Source organism: Triticum dicoccoides, chromosome 6B, assembly GCF_002162155.2.
Source record: "Triticum dicoccoides isolate Atlit2015 ecotype Zavitan chromosome 6B, WEW_v2.0, whole genome shotgun sequence".
NCBI lineage: Eukaryota > Viridiplantae > Streptophyta > Magnoliopsida > Poales > Poaceae > Triticum > Triticum dicoccoides.
In genome coordinates, this window is record NC_041391.1 from 72,640,899 (window position 1) to 72,661,722 (window position 20,824).

General features: G+C 43.5%; 2 protein-coding genes and 1 long non-coding RNA gene across 7 annotated transcripts; 2 read left to right on the forward strand and 1 right to left on the reverse strand.

Moving 5' to 3' along the window:
* Positions 1-1,671: 1,671 nt before the first annotated feature.
* LOC119322629 lies at positions 1,672-8,454 on the forward strand. Of its 5 annotated transcripts, XR_005155731.1 has the most exons (10): positions 1,674-2,018; positions 2,172-2,208; positions 2,294-2,451; positions 2,658-2,722; positions 3,242-3,308; positions 3,391-3,473; positions 4,866-5,010; positions 7,684-7,775; positions 7,878-7,957; positions 8,068-8,454. It is a non-coding gene; the product is annotated as an uncharacterized LOC119322629 (long non-coding RNA). The 5 variants fall into 5 exon arrangements; XR_005155732.1 differs by lacking the exon at positions 2,172-2,208 and having other exon boundaries at positions 1,672-2,125; positions 7,890-7,957; XR_005155729.1 differs by having other exon boundaries at positions 1,676-2,208.
* A 779-nt stretch (positions 8,455-9,233) lies between these two features.
* Positions 9,234-16,288, forward strand: LOC119322919 (protein DETOXIFICATION 46, chloroplastic-like). Its single transcript, XM_037596455.1, has 14 exons — positions 9,234-9,630; positions 10,286-10,380; positions 10,824-10,932; positions 11,341-11,396; positions 12,025-12,080; positions 12,425-12,563; positions 12,928-13,065; positions 13,143-13,211; positions 13,302-13,412; positions 14,207-14,335; positions 14,903-14,980; positions 15,210-15,281; positions 15,655-15,717; positions 15,811-16,288. The coding sequence occupies exons 1-14, from the start codon at positions 9,249-9,251 to the stop codon at positions 15,910-15,912; spliced, it is 1,599 nt and encodes a 532-aa protein (XP_037452352.1). The 5' UTR covers positions 9,234-9,248; the 3' UTR covers positions 15,913-16,288.
* Positions 16,239-19,472, reverse strand: LOC119320763 (UTP:RNA uridylyltransferase 1-like). The gene is made up of 6 exons (XM_037594713.1): positions 18,762-19,472; positions 18,266-18,628; positions 17,910-18,133; positions 17,749-17,812; positions 17,048-17,244; positions 16,239-16,924 (listed from the first exon to the last, which is right to left on the reverse strand). Exons 1-6 carry the CDS (start codon positions 19,470-19,472, stop codon positions 16,711-16,713), a joined length of 1,773 nt encoding a protein of 590 aa, XP_037450610.1. The 3' UTR covers positions 16,239-16,710.
* Positions 19,473-20,824: the final 1,352 nt, after the last annotated feature.

Here is a 20,824-nt window from a genome sequence, read left to right on the forward strand (position 1 = left end):
TCTGCATTTAAAAATATCACAAACTATGTTGATACATTGCCAAATCGGGTCAAATGTGCTAGCGCAGCTTCCAATCCACCACCCTCGACCAAAATCCAAAAAAAAAGGCACTCGTTGACATTCCTAACGCCGGTTGGGAAGAGGACACGGAGAAAATGAGTTTGAAATACCACACCATGTTGCGTGAAAAATGAATTTCAAACAAACAAGTTATTTTTATTAGCGGACAAAGTAAAGTAAGGGACCCCCACCCACCCCCCTCCCACCAAAGGTTTATATTGTGTCTTGGAGACTATCTTATTGTGTGACCATTCTAACCGAAGTCATCAGAGCTAAAGAAAAAGAACAAGTATACAAAAACGATGTCATGGAGATTGAAGAGGTTGATAGGAAACACGCGAGAATAGGAGGGGATAACGAGAGGGTGGGCAATGTCAGTTGTTCATGCACGTTTTTTTTCATGAATTGTTTTTTATTTCGTGGCAATGCACGGGCATTCAACTAGTACATCGATAGTGATAGTGTTCTAGGTAAACATTGATTGCTCATATATTTTTTATATGTGTTTATCGATCTACGCCGCCTCTTTGCAAACAGGTTGTGAATCCCTCTTCAGCAATCACATATGAAATGCTTCAGAGGCTCACATTAGTTGTTTTGCCTTAGCTCACATGAACTTCTCTTGCCCTATACTTTCTCTCTCTAATTTCATTTTAGGGCTATGTACTTTATGTTGTAAGATGCTACTGAGTTGAATGAAAATTTGATGCTTCATGCGGCTTTCCCTATTGAAAAAGCGAGCATCACTAGTATGACGATGGAGTGGTGACACTCCATGCGCATCATGGATGAGAAGTATATGTACTGTCTAGTTGAAGACGGGTTTTACATCTAGAGAGAACGTTACTGGTGATGTGTCTGAGACGAGTCTCGTTATACAAGCTACATTGTACCGGTTTTTACCCAAGGAGAAGATGATATTTTCTCAGTTTTTACTATGTATATTAGTTTGTCATGAGTTAAATTATTTGAAGTTTGTCCAAGTTTATTTAAAGAAAAGTATATACTCAATATTAATATTCACAATATCAAATCAATGTCAATAGATCCACCATGAAATATATTTTCATATTGCATTTACTCAGCGTTGTAGATGTCAAAATTATACTCCCTCCGTCCCAAAATTCATGCGCATTTTGTACTAAACCAACGTCAATCCAGAAATAAGAGAAGAAGGCATCACAGAGCCTCCTCAGAGCTCAGTGACTCTCAGCCATTGGATGCGATCTCTTGATGCGTTTTCGGCCGTTGGATCAAGATCTGGAGGAATCTGGGCCGTCGGATCAAAATAAGTTACTGCTGGAATGAATAGTAACTTCCTAATAACGCCTCCCCCGCTCGTTTTTACTGCGTTTTTACCGGTCTAAGGTCGCTGGCGTGTGGGTCCGTTCGCGGGTGGGCCTCAGTTGTCAGCGACCGTGGCTTGGGTTCCGGCCCGGTCGCCCCGTCGCGCGCGTCGGCGGGGGAAATATCCGATGCCACCGCACGTTATATCCTGCCCCCGCCGAGGGTTTTTGGGTCTTTTCGTTTCCAGGGTCGTGCGTGGCGTGCGGCGGTTGGCTCGTGAGGCTATGGGCGGCCCATCCTTTCGTGCTCTCGTTCGTCCCCCTCGTTGGGTGAGAACCCTAGCCGCCCTGCCTTTCTCGCACGCTCGAGCGCGATGCATCTTGCTGCCGCGGTGCCGCCGCCATCCTCCGCCCCCTCCCCCTCCCCCGTCCCCGCTCCCCCAACTCCCCTCCCATCGCCCACCCGCCTCGCCGTCGCTCTCGCGTTGCCGATCTCGCCGCTGCCGCTGCTCGTCGTCGCCATCGTCGAGAGGAGAGCGACAGGTGGACCAGGCGCGTCGCCATCGACGGGAGATGCGCAGGAACCGCCAGCGCTCCTCCGGCGACCAATCCTTCTCTCTCGCCCGTCGTCGCGCCCCCGTCGTGCTCGTGCATCACATCATCGGGAGGAGGGTAAGTAGATCCGCCGCCCACTCTCTTCCTGCACCATCCTCACCGACTATTTTGTGCGGGTCATTGACGGCATGGTTTCTTCATTGCTGCTCTGGAGCTCCACTGAGGTGAGGTCACCCCTTCCTTGTTCTCATAGCCTCCGTTCCTTTCTAGGCAGAGATGATGGGAAGAAGAGGCAAGGTCGTATGTGGTGGGTAGGGGGGCTCAGGCGTCGCCAGAGATAAAGGAATGCCATAATGTTTTTTCTGCTGACTTCTCTCTTGCTGCTGCTGCAGGTTGTTGGCTCACCCACGCTGCTGGCGCTGAGGCGGATGCCGATGCCATCGTTTCCTCTGGCCAGCTTTGCCCATGTTTCTGGGGACGTTGCGCCCTCTACGGCCGGAAGCCCCTCGCCCTGGCGCCGCCACTACGTGCCGCCCCCAACGCCAACATCGTATGCCCACCACCCGTCCTTCCTCTTTCTCTTCTCACCACATTGTCTAAATGTTCAGTACCATTACAGCAGTACTAATATTCAGTAGCATTATGCATTTGTCTGAATGTTCTTGTGCCATAGCAAAATGTATCATACATGTTTGGTTCCTCAATCTTGCGGGGCGGACATTGACTGGATCTCATTAGTGATTGCTCAACCTGCAGGGTATCTCTCTACTGATCTCCTTTTTTGTGGCATATATGCCAGGAAACTGAGCCATCCATGTAAGGTGAGTAATTGGTGTCACATCTATCTGTTGAACTGCCGCTGGTGCTAAAAATGGTGTTACTGTAGCGGACAGCTGCCATGGACCAATAGTGGTGCGATTTAGATGCAAGGTTCAGTAGCCTTTGATCATTGAATTTTCTTTGGAAGCTAAAATATCAGTCTTTGGTTTTGTATATGAGCCCATTAGCTTATATTGAGATAATTAGGAAATAAGTAAAATCATTTGATACTTATAGATAGTGGTAACAAAGGTGAAAAATGGACCGGGTGTATGATCTCCAAATTAATGATGGGATATCCTTATTTGGGACTTCACTGAGAAGTTGTTCTTTAAAGATTGAAATATTGAATGGCATGACGATTCCTCTCTGCTGTGGATGTATATTATCTGTATATACTTGATAATTGTCAAGATTATCTAGGCGGATGTATAATTTGTTGTTTGCTGGGAATTTTCTTTGAGGTGATTGATTGATGCACAACCTTATTCATCTCCTTATTTGTAATTCGTTCTCTCCAGGTTGCAGGCACCTATTACAACAAGGTTATTCTCATTCTTCTCCTATTAATAAGCAGCTAGATCCAAGGTACCTATGTAAAATTGCTCAATCATTTTGATATATAGTCTCTCAAGATTTCTAATTTTTCATTGTGATTGTTGGTTTCTAGATGTGTTCACACTCTTTGGCACTGCTAAAGACACTTCACGAAAGTCAGGTGTGTAAGCCGTAAAGCCGAGGGAGCTCGACCAGGTAATTCACCATCTTGTGGGACACCTCGTGTATCTTCATGATGAAAGCACGACCTCGGACGCGCCGCTAATTTGGCCCGATCTTTCACGATGCAACAACCACGACTAAATTTCACTGATAAGAGTTTCCAATTACGCGAGCGATACACGCAACCTGAAACTATGGTAACAAAAACTGACTAGCAATACCTCGACAAACAAGGCACCTCTCGTCAACGTAGACGTCACCAGCACACAATCCGTCGTCGCCGACGGACCTCAAGCCAATAGCTAGCAAACTCTCGATCACGAGAATCCTCTCGCTAAAGTGTAATTTTCTTGATAGAAAATCTCACAATAATAAACAAGATGAGCACCCAGAGGGCCGCTTCATAGTCTGTCTAAATTCTAAAGAAAATAACCTAATCCTTCAAGTCCCCATCACAAATAATATATATAGTCTGGGTACAAACCGACTCAGATGAGTTCGGCCTAAACAAGGCACACAGGCCATATCACGTCACGTACCTGATTTATTTTCTCCTGCCTGACTTGGAGTGCAACCGAAATCCTGGCCGTTTTGATCTGCTACCTTTGTTTTAATTTTCCAAACGTACATAGCTGGCCGATATGGAAACATATCTCCACGTACGTGCAGACTCCTTCTCCTCCTATTTTCTAGCACATGCAGTTCAGGAGTTTGTATGTTCCGTGTAATACAACTAATAAATCCGTTGCATGCAGGCCTTTTCCTTCTTATTCTCCATGGCTTCCACGTCCGATTATTTCTCCAAATGCGTGCATGATATCCTGTTGCACGTTGATTAGAAAACAAACAACTATTTTCTAGTTTTGTGTGTGCATGCACTTGCATGAACTCCTCTAATTTAGAATTGTTCTCACGTGTGACACACACTCTTTCTTTAGGTAAGATTGGCGTAAATCCAGGACCACATAGAATACGCAAGGTTCCATCTTTACCTTTGCTAAAATGTGTCATCTCCTCCATAATATTCTGATCCTCGTCTTGGTTAACTTTCTTTTCAACATCCGCTTCATCCATATGCATTGTCGTCTCCTCATCCATAATATCCTCCATTTGTACCCCTTTGTTGACGACTGCCGAAGTCGCCTGCAACTCCTTGTCATTGACCGACGTACGCAACATGACCTGTGTACTCCACATTCCAGTTCAGACTCAGTTTCGGCCTCGAGTCGTTGACCCCTGTCATTTACATGCGGGCATGGTCGTTCCTCATCTGTGTGGATGAGCGTTTTCTTGCGAGCGTTTAGTGCGTCGGGGAGAGGCTCGGGGTGGCGGGCCGCCGCATCGACGTGCCGGTTAAGGTGGTTCTTCACGCTGGATGTGCTCTCTTTCGAGGAGTAATTGATTTCAGATCTCGTTTGCTTGCAGGTCGCTTCTTCTTGCCGTTGAAGCGCCGGATCTGTTGATGCGGACTGGTTCGTTTTTTGCGGCTGCTGCTTCTTTTGGTCGATACCCTCCTTGGATTTTCGTTCGATCTGAGCCAGTGTTCACGACTTCATCCAGGGAACTGCAGGTCAACCCCTCCTCTTTCTTTTCCTGGATGTGTTTTGAATAATGTAGGCCTACAAAGGTACAACTTATGTTGAGGATATGAAATATCTGTATCTATTAGCTTATACTTATTTCATGATTTTTCTACCTTAGTTGCCCTTTTTGAGATTAATCATTGCAATTGACTAAAGGTTTGTACTATGTGTTGTTCTTGGTTCTCTAATTTTATTTACTTTAATCTCGGCAGATAAGAAACTCATTCAGATGGAAATAATATGCAATTTCTGTATGTTATCCTTTCAAGACGCCTGGTAGCAAATATTTAGATTTTCTTTAAAGAAGTAGAAAGCACCTGTCTGTTGTCTCGAGTCTCTTCAATCTGCTTTACTCATATGGAGCTTTTTTAATTTTAACTTGAAACCGTGGAATGTGAGACAAGCATCAAGAGCACTGATTAATGGGAGGAGTTTAGTGCCTTTTGAGTATTGTTAGATGAGCATCAAGATGTTCTTTTTTGTTTGGATGCACCCACTGGTGGAACGTGGAACAAAAGTGAGAAGCCAACATTATTTTTTATATAGCTTTATAGGTACCTGTTTATAGTTGCAGCATATGGTACTAATGGTCCAGAACATCTATTTCGATATTACTTTATTCTGTTTTGTTTCCTTAATTTTCTATTTGGACTCTTTTTTAACCTATTCTGTACTGTTATATAAGTCTGCTATTTGAACCCTACTTCATACAGTTGGCCGCTGATGTTATTTCAGAACACTAGATATTGCATCATGCATGAGGATATGTTTTAGCTTCAGATTTGAGATAATCTATCTAATGGTTTTAAGGACATAGTTGCTCACCATCTTATAGGATAGCTGAAACCTTTACCCATAAGAATAGACCCATATGAAAGTTTGCTTTAAATAGGTGTTGTTTTATTTTTGAAGCTAAATCAGATGAGGGTGTATCGTGTATACTTGCTTAGTATAAAGTCATTACTGGTCCGCCATTCGGCGGGCAATCGCGCGGCAAGAAGCTGCAGCCATTATCTTAATAAACTGGTAGGGCCGCTGTCCAATCCATTAACTATGGACTTTTTTCTTTTTTTTTCTTCTCATCTTGACATTGTTGTATGCACCATAATTCATGGCTGCATTTTCTCATAAATATTAGTAAAGGTTACCAGTGTTATCATATTAGAATTCGAAAATAACCTAATATGAACTCATGATAGAGAAGATATACTCTGTTCCTAAATATTTGTCTTTCTAGAGATTTCAACAAGTGACTACATACGGATCAAAATGAGTGATTCTACACTCTAAAATATGTCTATATACGTCCGTATGTGATAGTCCATTTGAAAGCTCTAAAAAGACAAATATTTAGGAACGGAGGGAGTATTTGACATGATGCATCGTCATATTGTGCAAATTTTACCAGTAATAGCACATCATCCTTATTATCTGGCACTATAACAGAAAATAATACCACTCCTTGAAAGTAGGCTTTCTAACATTCTAGACTTGGTTAAAGATTTGGGTTAACTGAAACTGTTGTGCAGTAATAGGTGTTGTCTTCAATTAAAGATTTGGGTTAACTGATAAATCGTTGACTTCTTCCAGTTGAGCATCTTGGCAGACCGCCTCTCCATGTTTTGAAGGAATCTCTTATGCTCTTTTCCACTGCTTTCTACTATGTTCTATATGTCAATAAGCTTCGCCAAGATATGCTATAATGTCTGTCTAACCCAAAGTGCAAGCACAACTACACCATTCTCATCTCTGTACTGTAATGTTGTCAATGCAAATTCATGGAAGCTTCTATGTATGCTGCAAGAGTAACCAGACAATAAACATACTACCTCCATCCATTTATGAGATGTATATCATACAATTGAAAACTTATTTCAAATTCAAAATTTGATGGTGTACTACTTGTAACATACACATTATACTATTGGTCTAGCATGTGGTGAAAGTAAACCCCCAAATATTTACTTGGCCATATATATACTAGAGGGAGTACATGTTATCGCAAAGGTTTTGTCATTGTCCAGTTCCGCATTAGAATGACTAGAAATGTTAGCTAATCAATTTATTCTACCCAGAGTTACCTTTGAGGATCAAGTGGAATCTTCTAATTTTAGATAAAATGTTAAACAGAAGCATGAATTTTACCTTTTTGAACAAGGTTCACCAATCATCAGAAATCAAATATGTACATCTATTGCAGTGAAGTTAAAATAAGTTTATGTAACTTGGATTTTTTTGCGTATGTAACTTAGTTAAAATATTGATTAACTAATTACACACTACTTACGGTGGTCTTATAATTGAACGAGACATTTACAGAAATCCGCTTAGACAAGCTCCCGGGGCATTCAGCATCAAAGAGTTTCCTGTTTCTATTGCCAGTTGCTACTCTGTGTTAGATGATCATTAGCCATATAATGCTACTAGATGTGGTGTCTAACGTCGCCTTGTATTGCTTCGGTTTTAATTAAGTAAACTGGAGCAGGGTATATGCCCTGTTCAAATAATAATGATAAATGTTGTCAACTGTTCAAGTGATAATAGCCTCCCTTAGCTTTTATTTGTTTTGCTTGAAATTTCAGCAACAAAGATATTATGTTATATCTTCTTTTTGGTGAGCGGGTGAGCTAATTTGGCAATTTTCCTCTTGGTCTATGCAGAAATTGGATGCTTCAAAGGATTTGATTATTGTAGGTGAGTGTGATAATCTGCAGTCTCACATGCATCATTAGCTTCCCTTATCATGCAACAGGTATTCTTCATGTTTTGTATCTTGCCAAGTTCGATTATTTCTTGGCTTAGAGCAGCGCCGCAAGTAGAGAGAGAGGCCAAGGGTACTCATGTGTCATGATAGATAGCTGTGCAGGAGCAGCTCGGGGACAAAGCCAAGGTCTAAAATGCTGAATCCCAATAAAGTGGTACTGTATATCTCAGGTTCAGTCAACATCTTATACCTCAACCAGAATTCAGCTACTAGCCACATCCAGTTAGTTCGAGAATAATTCTGAACCTCTACTATTTCTCTTTGCCGTGTGAACTGATAGATGCAGGATGACAAACTTGTGAACTAGGCAGCAAAAGGACGGAAAGAGCCCGATGGCGTTGTAGCTATCGCCCCCTTCAGCGTCCAGGAACCAGGCAAAACGCCATTGTCAATGTGAGCGGCGACGAGCGAATGGGCAGCGACCTCATGCACCATGGCATGACAATCAGATCGGCGACGTGATCGTTGTGCTGGACAATGCCAAGGATCAGTTCGTTTTTGTCAATTGTCGTGTGGGATTCTATGCCCACCCTTTTCTGAAAACTTCTGTTTTTGTTATTCAAAATATTTAAGAACTTGTGAAATTTGTTATCTTTTGTAAGTAAATGGCGGTGTCAAAGTGTCTTGTATATTTCAATTAATTCTCAACAGGTTGCCAACAAACTTATTATTATGGTGTTGTTCTAAACCTTGAAACTTTTGGTGCTTTGTGCTACATATCATATGCTTTGTTATCAGGTTGGATATGATTCACCCGGCAGGGCTGTGGCAAGCTGCACTTCCTACTAACATAAACCATGCTTTCTTCTAACTGATCATTACTTGCTTGACCACATCGTTGGGACCGGCGCCCTTGCGCCAAGGCGTGATCCCGATCTAGTTAATATGGGTCGAAGGGGGTAATATAAGTTTGATCAAACTTTACATAGATTGTCTTGAGATAAAATGAAGTATATATAAAAAAGAAACAGAGATGGTACGGTAGTAGGAATGAATATTCGAGTATTATACTTGTACGAGACGTAGGCTCTGTTTGTTTCACCTTTGATTGGATTCGAATCGCCTGCGGATTCGCTTGAGTGGCAAACCTGATTCGTGTGGTAATATAAGACCATGCTTGTCTCAGCTTTGATTGGATTCATTGCCCTGAAAATGGCCTGAATCACCTGTGGATTTTGCTTCGATGCACCCAAAATGGCTTGAATCCAGGTTCAGCTTCAGTGACAAAACTGATTGAAAATAGCTGCTTGTTTTAGATTTCAGACTCTGCTCACGGAGCCCGGACAAACAGGGCCGTACGGTGCGCAGCGGTGACAGGCACAGGTACAGCAACGGCCTTCGTCGGCCGCGTAGCGATCCAGTCCACACGATCCCTCTCCATCCGCCCACTGCAGACAGACACTATTACCCGCCCCACTCCGCCGCCCGCGCGCGCAGTGCAGCTCGGCATCATCGGCAGCCATGTCCGCCCACCTCCGCCTCCTCTCCGCCGCGGCCGCGCTCGCGGCGCCGACCCCCGCCTCCCTCCGGCGGGCGCGGCTGCTCCCGCCCGCGCCCCCGCTCCCCTCCGCCCGGCTCCTCGCCCCTCGCCGGCGCGGCCTCTCCCCGCGCGCGGCCGTCCGCGTCGTCCGATGCGCCGCCGCGGCAGGCGCGGCCGACGGGGGCGAGCGGGAGGTGGCGGTGGACGCGATGGCGGCGGAGGGCGCGGGGATATGGGCACAGGTGCGGGACGTGGTGGTGTTCGCGGGGCCCGCGCTCGGGCTCTGGATCTGCGGCCCGCTCATGAGCCTCATCGACACCATGGTCATCGGCCAGACCTCCTCCCTCCAGCTCGCAGCCCTAGGTGTGTTTTGCAGCGCGCCGTACCCGTACCTACCTTAATATGCTGGAGTGTTGTACTCTCTCCGGTTTATTCTGGTAATGTTGCCCGCGCCGCGCCATTAGTTGGGTGAGAATCCTAAATGCGCAAACACGCCGCCATTATTCTACTTCGTCTGACTAAACCGATCGACTGAACGCCGCATTTCTGGTGCCAGCTCATTGATAGTATGTATGATGCTCTTAACAAATAGAGTACGTAGCATCTTCAGATTGAAGGATTTGTGCAGTTTCCTCATCATCTTAGCCTCCGTCCTGTCATGTCATTTTGACTCCGCATATAAGATTTGTCTGAATTCAAACTTCATAAAGTTTGACCAACTTTATAGGAAAACAAATATCAGCATTCACAGTACGAAATCAATATCATTAGATGCGTCATGAATTTAGTTTTCCTATAGTACGTATAACTTCAGTATGGTAGATGTTGATATTTTTTTATATGAATATGGTCAAACTTTACAAAGTTTTACTTCACACAAATGTTATATGTGGAGTAAAAAGGACCGGAGGGAGTATTACGTACTTGTAAATGCATGAACGTGATGTATTGGCTGGCTCATCATGCTGCGCCTCAGTTTAAGTGTAATGATGTATGCTTATTTCAACTCTGGTTTCAGGGCCTGGGACCGTGTTCTGCGACTATCTGTGCTACATATTCATGTTCCTGTCAGTCGCAACCTCCAACATGGTGGCCACCTCCTTAGCTAACAAGGTGCGTGCAGCTCGTGCTAGATTAGTAACTTGCAAAGTTGCGGGGATGTGTACTATGAGTGCTTCGGTAATAGTGGGAGACAGGGGTTATCAACTTAGCTATAGAGTATGGCCTTGCGTTGCTTGTTGGCTAATATTTTGTTGAGACAAAAGTAAGCTGGCTAATTCTTTCCAAAGTACGAACTCTACAGAACAAATTTGGCACAGTAGTAGGTCGATATATGTTTGTGTTTTCTTCATGAACTATACATTTGCTTTGCTGCCCAAAATGAAAAGAACTTCGTTCAAATATAAGATATTACTTACTTGCCAATTTAATGATTTATAAATAATCAGAAATTGAAGTTTCTTCAGATATTTGTCTTGTTGTTGCAGCCACTTGGCACCTATATGCACCTTCTTGCTCTATATGTAATCTAATCCAGTTACAGCTACTATATGCAGGATGAAGAACTTGCACAGCATCAAGTGTCTATGCTGCTATTTTTAGCTCTTACTTTTGGTATAGGAATGTTTTTGTTCACTAAGATTTTTGGGGTCCAAGTATTGACTGGTAAGTCTTTGAAACAAAATGTTCAATGGGCTTGAAACTATCATCTTATTTGAAGTGTTGGATATTTTGTATTTTCTAACGAAGTGCTGGAGGACTACTTTTGTCATTAGATTCTGTAATTTCCTGCTATGTCACTTGAAAAGTCACTTTAGCCTTCACCTTAGACTCAATTAAGCTTGCAAGTGCTGTTTAAAATTGGGGTCATGTAATGCTTTTATCCCAACTGTTTGGCTTGTTTTGACTTCATTACCTGATTAGGGCACGTATTTATGAAAAAGATGCTCCCGTATTTGTTCTACCAGTTTAGAGTTTCACATGCATGATGTGGTTCTATCGGTTACATTATTGAAAATTTGTATTTGGTACTTAACTTTACCTTAACTTGTGATTTATTAAATTTCTTTTCAGCTTTCACTGGATCCAAAAATCATGAAATTATTTCTGCTGCCAATACATATGCACAGGTCTGTATATGTTAATTGTGTTTTAATAGTTTCACCTTGTAGGCTATTTCTCAGTAGTTCCAATTGACCGACGAAGGGCAGTATGTTCCTCTGATGTATAACCGGCACTTTATGCTTTTGCCCTTTCTCTACTCGAGTATATCCAGTTAAACATTTGATAAGATAAATAGATATGGCTGAATACTTCAATACCGTGCTGTATCTGAAATACAATGTAATAGCTCTGCGCAAGAAACTATGAAACATGAGAAAGGAAAGGAGGTTACCTAACGATCATGCTCATCGAAACGTAACTAGAGGTGTGAAAATGTGCATCTTTTATATTGTGAATCCCATGCGGTGTGCTCAGTTAGCTCTGAAATTGCTAATCACCATAATCTCATAGATACAGCTATTTTTTGAATTTATCTAGTTGGTCTCTGTTATACTAATTTGATTATTAAGTGGTTGGACAGCTTGCATAGGTCCTTTGCCTTATTAAGTGGTTGGACAATCTTGTAGTTCTGACTTCAAGGCTTATTGCGGAATCTTATTTTGAATGCTTGTAGTGCTGTTCAAGTACCTTCTATTATAGGATATGAAATTGAATTTCCCTTTTTCATGTGAAATAACAGAAACTCAATTTCAGATTCGAGGTTTTGCATGGCCTGCAGTTCTCGTTGGCTTAGTTGCCCAAAGTGCTAGGTACAAACTGGGCACATTCCTGTTCCCTTATTGCATTGGATATACTTGTTTGAATGCCTTTATTTGAATTCATGTTGTTAGGGGCGCTGCATTATATTTCTTTGGAATGTTAGTAGACATCTGTTTTAAGCCTCAAATGTCTTCAACAATTATATTTCTAAGTATGTTTTTGCCATTAATTGCTATATGCTAGTTCAATCATTATAATTGCCAGTGAGTAAACGGGTATGGATTACATACCTACATGAGTACAATAGTACATGCAACAGTAAACAATTAACCATATTACAGTATATTTTATTGGATGCTTCTCTTATTATATTACATCTTTTGCTGTAAATCAGTCTAGGCATGAAAGATTCTTGGGGTCCTCTGAAGGCATTGGCAGCAGCTAGTGTTATAAATGCCGTTGGCGATATATTTCTTTGCTCTGTATGTGGCTATGGAATTGCTGGTGCCGCCTGGGCTACTATGGTTTCACAGGTACACATATTTCCAGTCTCCTGAACATGTCTCCACATTGCTGAAAATCAAGTTTCCACGTCCTCACTTAAGCAACAATACCTGGTGAACTCATATTTTGTACAAATATATTATTCATCGATGCACACTGCACCCTGTCCAGATGGAATCACATGCACCTCTGTTGTCAGTTGTATTTCATGTTCCAGAAATCCCAGCATCTCGTTATCCATTTCTCCACTCTTCATGTTTTGCAATTGCGCTACACAAATAGCCTCCACCTCTAGCTTTTTGTGATGTTGCTCACACTGCAAACTTCTTTGCAGGTTTGAGTTCTCTGCTCACATGTTTTTGTATAAGTAGCTAGCTTTTGACACATGCTCAGATTGTTGCAGCTTTTATGATGATGCAAAATCTAAACAGTAGAGGTTTTCGAGCATTCTCATTCACAATCCCATCGACAAGAGAGCTTCTGCAGATATTCGAAATCGCAGCTCCTGTTTTTGTGACAATGACATCCAAGGTATCATTCTTTTGGGGTGTACTGATCTGTGTCCTTTCCTTGACTTTACTGTAACTGATTGTTTCAATCTTCTTCAGGTAGCATTTTATGCATTGCTTACATACTCCGCGACTTCTATGGGAGCAATAACTCTTGCAGGCCATCAGGTTCATACTTTTTAGCTTATGGAATGCTTCCCTATGAAGACATGTCGATAAAAACGTGACAACATATATTGTTTATTTTATCTTGTGAAGGTTATGGTTAATATATTATGCATGTGCACTGTTTGGGGTGAGCCCCTGTCACAAACTGCACAGTCGTTTATGCCGGAGATGATATACGGAGCTAACCGCAATTTGATGAAGGTACCTATCAACAGTGCTCATTTTCCTGTGAATATCATACCATTTTACTTTGCCGTACTTTTAGCAGTAATATCAGTACATATCCAAGAATCTGTGCAAAGTTGTGTTTGATGAACATGTATGCTTGGACACTTGTATTTTTCACACTTTTCTTTTGTTTGGTTAAATTTATCAACTGACATGCAGACTGTCTTTTCATCGGTTCAGCAGATTAATTTCACAAGGAGCTTCCTTTTCTGTTTTCTTCAAAATATTTTGCATGAAAATGCCGAGATAAGCCAACAAGTAATTATCAATTTTATTAGGGGGGAGGCTCATCTGGTCAAAACAGAGCTGAATGTGACTTAAGACTTATGCCATTGACAAGACATTTTGAAAGCCTAGAAATGAAAAAAGGAGTTCATCTAAGATTTCTAATAATCTTATTTCGATAGAATCTATCAGAAGTTTGATACTGTTACATTTTTGCTAGATTATTATTTCTTAGGACATGAGGCGTCTTGACTGTTGAATGTAAGAATGTTGACACAAATATTTGAGTTCTGACCTGCGCATGTTGTGTAACAGGTTTCATATGTTTAATTGGTACACACCTGCCTTCTTTTCCCTGTAACAGAGCAAAAGCTGCTGGTGGACCCAGCACCACTATGCATACTTGAAGCAACATGTGCTGCACTGATGGTGCTTTGATTGACTTAAGTAGTGACTGCATTTTACCGTAGTTCTTTCTACATCAATCTGTATGAATATTATGTTCATTACTCTGAATGATACTGAAGGTACCTTTAATCTAGGCAAGGATGCTACTCAAGTCACTCGTAGTTATTGGAGCTATAGCTGGACTGACTGTGGGGACAGCTGGAACGATTGTTCCGTGGCTTTTTCCTAGGCTGTTTACCAATGATCAAATGGTTGTACAACAGGTATGATGTACTGCTTTAATTTTTACATGTTCTGGAAGTACTTCAGATACGGATTGCTCCTCAGAAACAATCAGTATGCCAGTTGTCTATGTACATGTTGTTTCCAAGTGTCTATAACTTGTTGTAAAGGCTATCTTCGCCATATATAGTATCCTATCTCTAGAATCGACATTTTTAATTCGTGCATTGTTGAATACTCAGTGCTCCTGTCCGAGGGATCCCCATTGGACCTCTTATAGATTGAGGAAGCAATAAAAGTATATCAATCTAGTCCTATTTTCCTCCTCGCCCCTTCACTATGGCTTCCATCATGGCATGCTTGCACCCAGATCCAGGGCCATCTAACTCTGGTCCATGGCATATACGAATCTGCTTACTAATTTATTGCTAATCCTGATTTTGATTTTAAAAGGCTGTCTCCATCATATCAGTCTGTTAGGAATTGTTTGATGTACTCTTTGGAGAATTAACTTGGTTTCTCTGCAGAAAGTTTAATGCTACTATTAATCCATGACTACCAGAGTTTTGTGTGAGAAACTAATAATTCCACTGCACTATTTTTAACAGATGCACAAAGTGCTGATTCCATATTTCACTGCATTGTTTGTGACACCTTCAGTACACAGCCTTGAAGGAGCATTACTGGTAAGTTGGTATAATTCATTTGGCTGATCCTAACATACCCACCTGACAATAGGCCATCAGCAGTGTGATAATTAATGCGGTAAACCATCTTGACTTGCTATGATACTACGTTGACAATTAGAACAGAATAAAGGGCCTATTCTGCTAAGTTTATAAGTTCAATGGCTGAAAACCTAGCATTGGCTGGAGGATTTGATGAAATGTCTGATGGTTCTCTTTCTGTCCTCAGGCTGGAAGGGATCTCAGGTATTTGAGTCAATCAATGGGTGCATGCTTCTGCGTTGGAACCTTTCTTCTATTGGTAATGTCTGTTTCCTTATTTCTTTTTTTCTGTGAGACCTCATTGGGCTTTCAGTTTATATTTTGCTAATTTAAATAATGATAACATTGATAAAGGATATGCCAACTTGAGAAAGAAAAAAGGATCTGAATATTTTGAATATCAGGTCTGAACCATGAAAAAATAGGACCACAATTTGCTATGTACTGATAACTATCTACCTCTGTACACTTTGTTGGTTGATAAAGCTGTGAAATCACTACCCAGCAAGTAAAAGAACAAAAAATCAGATGCCGTCTTGAATAGTTCATTTTTTCCGGTTATTTACTGTTATTTTTTGTGATGGGATACTCTTCTGATAAAGATGATTTCTCTTTTCTTGTTGTCTTTAAAGCTTGTCCGTGACAAGTTTAGTAGCTTGACACTATGCTGGTGGGTACTTGTCTTCTTCCAGTGGGTATGTTCATTTCTACAAAATGCATTGTATTTAGAAATGCAGCATCTTACGATAGCCCTAATTTGGTCTCTTTGAACAATGTTTCCACTACAGAGTCGGTTTGGAAGCGCTTTACAACGGCTTGTTTCTCCAACGGGCATGTTGTATAACGAAAATTTCAACCAGCCTGAGCAAGTCAAAGTGAAGGCAACATAAGAGGATGTATCACTGGTTGAGAGAGGGCATGCATGTTTTGCAATTCCGTAAACATCATTCAGCAGTGTCTATGATTAGAGCAGGAGCTGCACATGATAATATTGGAAACAAAGTTCAAGACGTACTCGATTTTTTATTTTTTATGTTGCGAGTCAAGACCTGCTCGATTTCTTCAGGGCTAGGAAAGTCCATTTGGCTCTAGGGTAGAATTCAGTCTCCTGCAGTATCCTTTTGTCCTAGGGGCCTTCATCTCACAATTTACCGCTGCAGAGAAAGGTTGCATTGTCCAACACCCGTGACTGTAAAAGTGCAGTTACGCAAGCATGTAAAGAATTTTTGTTGGTTTAAGAATTATAAAATGGTTGAAAATGTCCAATTTTTTTGTTACACAACATGAAAGAATATGGATGTTGGAAAATATCCTGGAAAGTGGGATCATTAAGTTTCCCTACTGTGAATCCATGCAGTTGCATGCCATAAAGAAGGTTTGAGATTGCTCTTTTCAGGTGACCAGAGCACAGAACATGAGAGTGTAGTGGTCACAGTGAACTCATTGCAGCCTGCAGCTGGCACAGCTCATCTTCCAGCAGAGCATAGTCCTACCAGATCAGTTTTCTCTGCGACGAATCACGGCCCATCTTCTGGCAGGTGAATGCACCTGACCCAAATTTCATCTTTTCTTTAATGCAACCCAGTTCATTCATTTATTCCGTTTACCAGAATGTTCAAACAGTTCATCATCTGTACCTTCACCTTCCTGGCAGAAATGTTTGATGAATGTTCAGGTGTTTTCGCTGTTTATTTCTCATAATGGTAGGGCTCAAAAAGGGTCATGCAAGGGTCATCGTCATGCTGCAGTACGGCAGCGGCCCGCTCAAACTCCTCCCTGATGATCCTGATTGTCTGCCTGTCGACTACACGGCCTAGGTCATGGCCGGTCTCGAAAGGGTCCTCGATGCAGATCAGATGGCGGTCGTTTCCGATGCGAGTCATCCAGTTCTTCTCCTTCTTGCTACATGTTGTTGCGTCATCACACCAGGTGAGAAAAAATGTTTAAAATTCTTATAACCTAGATGAATTAAATCGATATTGAATTCTTGGTTTGGAAGAAGAATGCTGGTCCTTGATTACCTACCTGATTATCTTTCCCATACGGATAGAGATGACATCTTTCCTGTAATCGTGCTGGAATGCCCAGTAGTGGAAAAATGCCCAGAGTAACTCCGCGATGGTCTCCTTGTTTTCAGCCCCAAAATCACGAAGCTGATGAACTTCGTCAAAATAAGCGCATTCAGTGTCATCAACAACCATGGTATATGTGGGCTCCATAGCCTGGAAATGTGGGGAAATGCGGAAGCATTAGTTGCATCAGGATGAGATGGGCCAAACCGATGCATATAATGAAGCTGAAAACATGGACAAGAACTTTGATGTTCCTTCTGACTTACCTGGCAACTATAAATACAGCAAACCAAAAATGATGAAATATATGGCAAAATAACCTACTACATCGGAGAACAAATGAAAAGAAAAAGGAAAAGAAAATCAACAAACCATAACTGAATGATGGTGATGAGCCATCCAAATACAATCATCCATATCATATGCATGCACAGTGCCAAATGGAGCAAATCCATGATGACTAGAGCACATAACTCTACCATAAAATAAAAGAAAGAGAAAATATTATTTGAAAAGGAAAATAAATAAATAGGGGAAAAAGTGGATTTATAAAATTTGATAAATTTTACGGAGTGCACTCGGCACTTCAGTAGTTTCTGCATTGACACAAATAAGATGATTTATGAAGAAGTTGATGCAACATAAGGTACATACCTGTAAACAGGGAAGGATCTTGGGCTCTCTCAGCTGTAAGAAACTGATGCACATAAGCACATATCTGCAATTTTACATAAGCAAGTGAGTCCCCATTCTTTTGAGAAAATTCATATAAACATAATTATCTGAGATGAATCCATCATAATCGTTCAACTCACGCATAGCTGGAGAGGGTTCCGCGGTATGTCTCATTGACACCCCTCAGTTTGGCCCAGTGCTTGACAATGGAGGCCAGCTGAAGCAATCTGCCATCTATCTGGGCATAATCCTTGAGAAGCTTCGTGTTGGCGACAGCAAAGAGATTGTTGATGCAAATGTCACAAGAGAAGCCACTCCCTGCATCCAACATCCTCACAATGGGCACCCTAGCACTGGTAATTGCCTGCAAGGATGATAAAAGATCAAACCAACAGCCTCAATTTACAGTGAATTTTTACAACAGAATTTACAAATTACAAAACTCATGCTTTTTTTAAAAGGAACACGAAGCTCCATGTAGTGAAGGCTTGATTACCTCCACGCTGTCGAAATTATCGCCGCGCAGGATCTCCGCGAGCCGCAGAAGGAGCTCCACCTCGCTGCCCGTGCCGATCTTGATTTCGAGGCAGACGTCGACGTCGCTGTGGGAAGTCCCGAAGGAATTGGCGCATGATCCGTAGAGATGCAGCTGGGCGTTGGGCCATTCTTTGCTCACTGACTTGGTTAGGGAGTCTATGAGCTGGCTCTGCTTGGACAGGTGCTCCTCTGATGGCTTGAGGGATTCGTAGATGGAGAGCAGGCCGGAGGCGAAGGTGCCGATGTCATGGCGGCATTCCATCCACCCTGTGTGTGTTCTGATCTGCAGGCGCCGTGATTGGTTCGAATGCGACATGGTGCTCTGCAGAGCGAAGAAAGGTGACCAGTTGAGCTAAAAAAGTTGATTTTGGGGGCAAATCAGATGTGATGGCAGTGTGCAATCGAATTCCATGAGCATTTGAAGAGAAGGATGATTTTTTTGGGGGTTTCCGCACCTCGCTTGACTGCTGGCCGCCGTCACTGTCATGGCGCTCTTGATCACCGGCGATGAGGAGAGAATCCTCCAATTCCTCCCCGAGACGCCGGCCGTCGCCGTCGTCCGGTTCCAGCTGCTCTTCCCCTTCGATGCTGCCTCCAGCCTCGTCTCCGCCTGCGTAGCCTCCGCCCACGCCCCCCTGGTCGTCCAAGTCGCTTCCGCCATTCGCACCCTTCCTCTCCACGGCAACCCACACCTTATTCTCTCTCCGCGCCGCCGCCGCCGCCGCCGCCCGCCTGGCCCCGGCGCGGTCCTCGCCCCCGTTCGCCTTCACGGGGAGGCCCCCGCCCGCCCTCCGCCTATCGGGGCCCGCGCGGCCCCTGGTCCCGGCGAAATCCCCGACCCTCCGCCTCGCCTGGCCGCCCCGGCCGGCGGCGAAGCGGCCCGCATTGCGCGCGGCGCCGGCGGCCGGGTGGACGCGCCGCGCCGGAGGGACTGGGAAAGGGGGCGGCGGCTGCGGCTGCGGAGGGAGCCAGGCGGGGCGCGTGGGGGGCACGATGAAGAGGCGCTCGTCGGGGCTGGCGCCGGGGGGCGGGTCCGGCTGGGCGGGCGCGACGAGGCAGTGCGGCGGGGCGAGGCGGGCGGGAGCGGGGCGCTCGGGCTTGGGGGACGGGAGCAGGAAGCGGAGGAAGGCGGCGTCGGCGAGGGGCCTGGCGTCGCCGCCGGCCATGGCGCGCGGCGCGGCGAGGCGGCTGGGGTGGTGGTGGTTGTGGTGGTTCGCGATTCCCGAGAGCGAGCGAGCGAGCGAGGGAGGCGTGAGGTCGGTCGTGGAGTGTGTCAGTGCGGGAGCGCCTCGCCTCTTCGACGCAGCGTGGGTTGCCGGGTTGCGGGTCAACCCCCTCTCTATCGATGGAAACAGAACCATGTCTATATTTTTACCACAAGATGATAAGTGAAAACATAATGTAAAAAATAGTTTGCATATAGATATTTTTTCCCCAAGAAACACCGAGTACAATGTAGACATACACCATCACACACACACACACACACACATTCGTACAACGTATACTGGCGGTACCGTAGACCGAACTCACGGGGATCAATGTCGACGATCCTTTCGACGCATCTCACATCGATTCTGTCATTTTTGTGGCAATAATCATTTTTTTGGTGTTGTAATAATGATATAAATCCATCTTAATGAGACACACGTGGCGTCAAGCAGGGGCAGAGCGGGTGGGTGAAATGTAAGGCCCAGGGCCCCAGACCACTCCAAGATTTAAGCTTAGTTATACACACCGATATAGCAGTCGTGAAAAAGAAGTAAGAATAAGAGGGAAAAACCGAGCCTATATATGTCACATGATCTTGGTTGCCCTCTAGACGCGTTACTTTGTTACGCCTAGAGTTTGGCCCCTTATGAACCGTGGATACAATACCTTCGCTAGCCACCCAACAGCCCATTTGTTCTACGCTTTAAAGAGAAGTATGCTTTATGCATTAAGACACTCTATGTAGTTTCTCATATAGGAGTTTATATACATACATATATTAGTATTGACATTTCATCTCTTGGAAACACATACTTGTAGTAGAGGAAAATGCATAACCCATATGTCATGGTTTTCTCAGTGCAAGAAAATCAATACCCAAGTCCTTCCAAAAAACTATGGATGTGTAAGACAATAGGTTTGGGGGAACTGGCTCAACCCTCTAGGGGTGGCCTATCACATATATATAATGAAGGGGTACAACGTTACATCATACGTACACATATACAGAAGCTATACAGTCTAACACCCTCCCTCAATCTTAGCCACTTCCCAAAGAATCTAGAAGGGTAAGATTGCGCCGACAATTCTCAAACAGTGGTAGAGGTAACGGCTTGGTGAAGATGTTCGCAAGTTGATCTTTGGAAGAGATGAACTTGATCTGTAGTTGCTTCTGAGATACCCGTTCCCGTATAAAATGATAGTCCACTTCGATGTGTTTCGTTCGGACATGAAATACCGGATTAGCAGACAGGTATTGAAAGTGTTAGTTATCGACTAGAGGGGGGGGGGGTGAATAGGCGATTTT

What these genes read in the sequence shown, in the direction of transcription:
- LOC119322919 (XM_037596455.1), top strand. Translation starts at nt 9,249, where the DNA reads ATGTCCGCCCACCTCCGCCTCCTCTCCGCCGCGGCCGCGCTCGCGGCG. An exon ending in CCTCCAGCTCGCAGCCCTAG is followed by an intron (nt 9,631 to 10,285) that starts GTGTGTTTTGCA and finishes CTCTGGTTTCAG; the next exon opens with GGCCTGGGACCGTGTTCTGC. An exon ending in CTGCCAATACATATGCACAG is followed by an intron (nt 11,397 to 12,024) that starts GTCTGTATATGT and finishes ACTCAATTTCAG; the next exon opens with ATTCGAGGTTTTGCATGGCC.
- LOC119320763 (XM_037594713.1), bottom strand. Translation starts at nt 19,472, where the DNA reads ATGGCCGGCGGCGACGCCAGGCCCCTCGCCGACGCCGCCTTCCTCCGC. An exon ending in GCGGCCAGCAGTCAAGCGAG is followed by an intron (nt 18,629 to 18,761) that starts GTGCGGAAACCC and finishes TTCGCTCTGCAG; the next exon opens with AGCACCATGTCGCATTCGAA. An exon ending in GGAACCCTCTCCAGCTATGC is followed by an intron (nt 17,813 to 17,909) that starts GTGAGTTGAACG and finishes GTAAAATTGCAG; the next exon opens with ATATGTGCTTATGTGCATCA.